The 997-nt window shown below is 51.8% G+C and overlaps 1 protein-coding gene across 1 annotated transcript in view; it reads right to left on the bottom strand.

Annotated features, from left to right (window-relative positions):
* Nucleotides 1-481: 481 nt before the first annotated feature.
* Nucleotides 482-997, bottom strand: part of LOC105985182 (chromosome unknown open reading frame, human C1orf105) — a 19,533-nt gene continuing 19,017 nt past the window's right edge. The window contains exon 6 of the mRNA XM_013015599.1: nucleotides 482-799. Within this exon, the coding sequence (XP_012871053.1) occupies nucleotides 657-799 (143 nt within the window). The 3' untranslated portion in view covers nucleotides 482-656. The remainder of the gene's footprint in view (nucleotides 800-997) is intronic.

Here is a 997-nt window from a genome sequence, read left to right as displayed (position 1 = left end):
ATGAGGGGCCTGCCCAAGCTCTCTCTGAAGGAAGGCCAAAGTGACTTTCATAGAAAACATGTTTTTGAATCAAAAGGATGTCATGTTTTAACATGCATGCAATCCTTTACTAAAACAAGACAGAGTGTGAAGGAAGGGATCACATAGGCCCAAAAGAAATGTGGTAATTATCTGACTTCTAAAAGTGTAACACCGGGCTGGGAAGGTGGCTCAGTGGTAGAGCGCTTGCCTTGCATGCATGAGGCCCTGGGTTCGATTCCTCAGCACCACATAAGCAAAAAGAAAAAAGCCGGAAGTGGCGCTGTGGCTCAAGTGGTAGAGTGTTGGCTTTGGCTGAAGAGCTGAGGGACAGTGCCCAGGCCCAGAGTTCAGGCCCCATGACCAGACCCCCCCCCCAAAAATAATAAAAGTGTAACACCTCTGCACATCACCTCTATAATAACAATAAAAGACCAAGATATTCTCATCATACTCCATTTTAATCAATAAATCCTTATCTCCAGGCGGTTAAATTGTCTTGTCTCTGTAGGAAGGATTAGAAAGCAGGTGTCAAGGCCCAGCGTATCAGCAAGCGTCATGCCAAAGTTGAAGAGACTGCGCAGAGGCCCTGGGGTAGAGGCGGCTGGGGAGCTGTTTGGTCCCTGGAAGTCGGCCACTCATTGCTTCACGGTCTTTCCCACTGGTGCCTTTCTGCGTGAGGAGCTCTGGGTTTTCTCCAGAGCTCGGTAGGTATCTGACAGCAGCCCGTGGAAGACAGCTGTCCGGGGGCCCATGAGGGGCAGTCTGTAGTGAATGCTCTCTGGAAGGCAGCACAAGAGGAAGCAAGAACAAGGTGGCTCCAGAAACTCAACCCCACCCAGGCCCGCACAGACCCTTCCAGAAACTCAACCCCACCCAGGCCCGCACAGACCTTCCCAGAAACTCAACCCCACCCAGGGCCCGCACAGACCTTCCCAGAAATTCAACCCCACCAAGGGCCCGCACAGACCCTTCCAGA

Source organism: Dipodomys ordii, unplaced genomic scaffold (assembly GCF_000151885.1).
Source record: "Dipodomys ordii isolate 6190 unplaced genomic scaffold, Dord_2.0 Scaffold27, whole genome shotgun sequence".
Classification (NCBI taxonomy): Eukaryota; Metazoa; Chordata; class Mammalia; order Rodentia; family Heteromyidae; genus Dipodomys; species Dipodomys ordii.
This window is presented reverse-complemented; position numbering and strand designations above follow the sequence as displayed.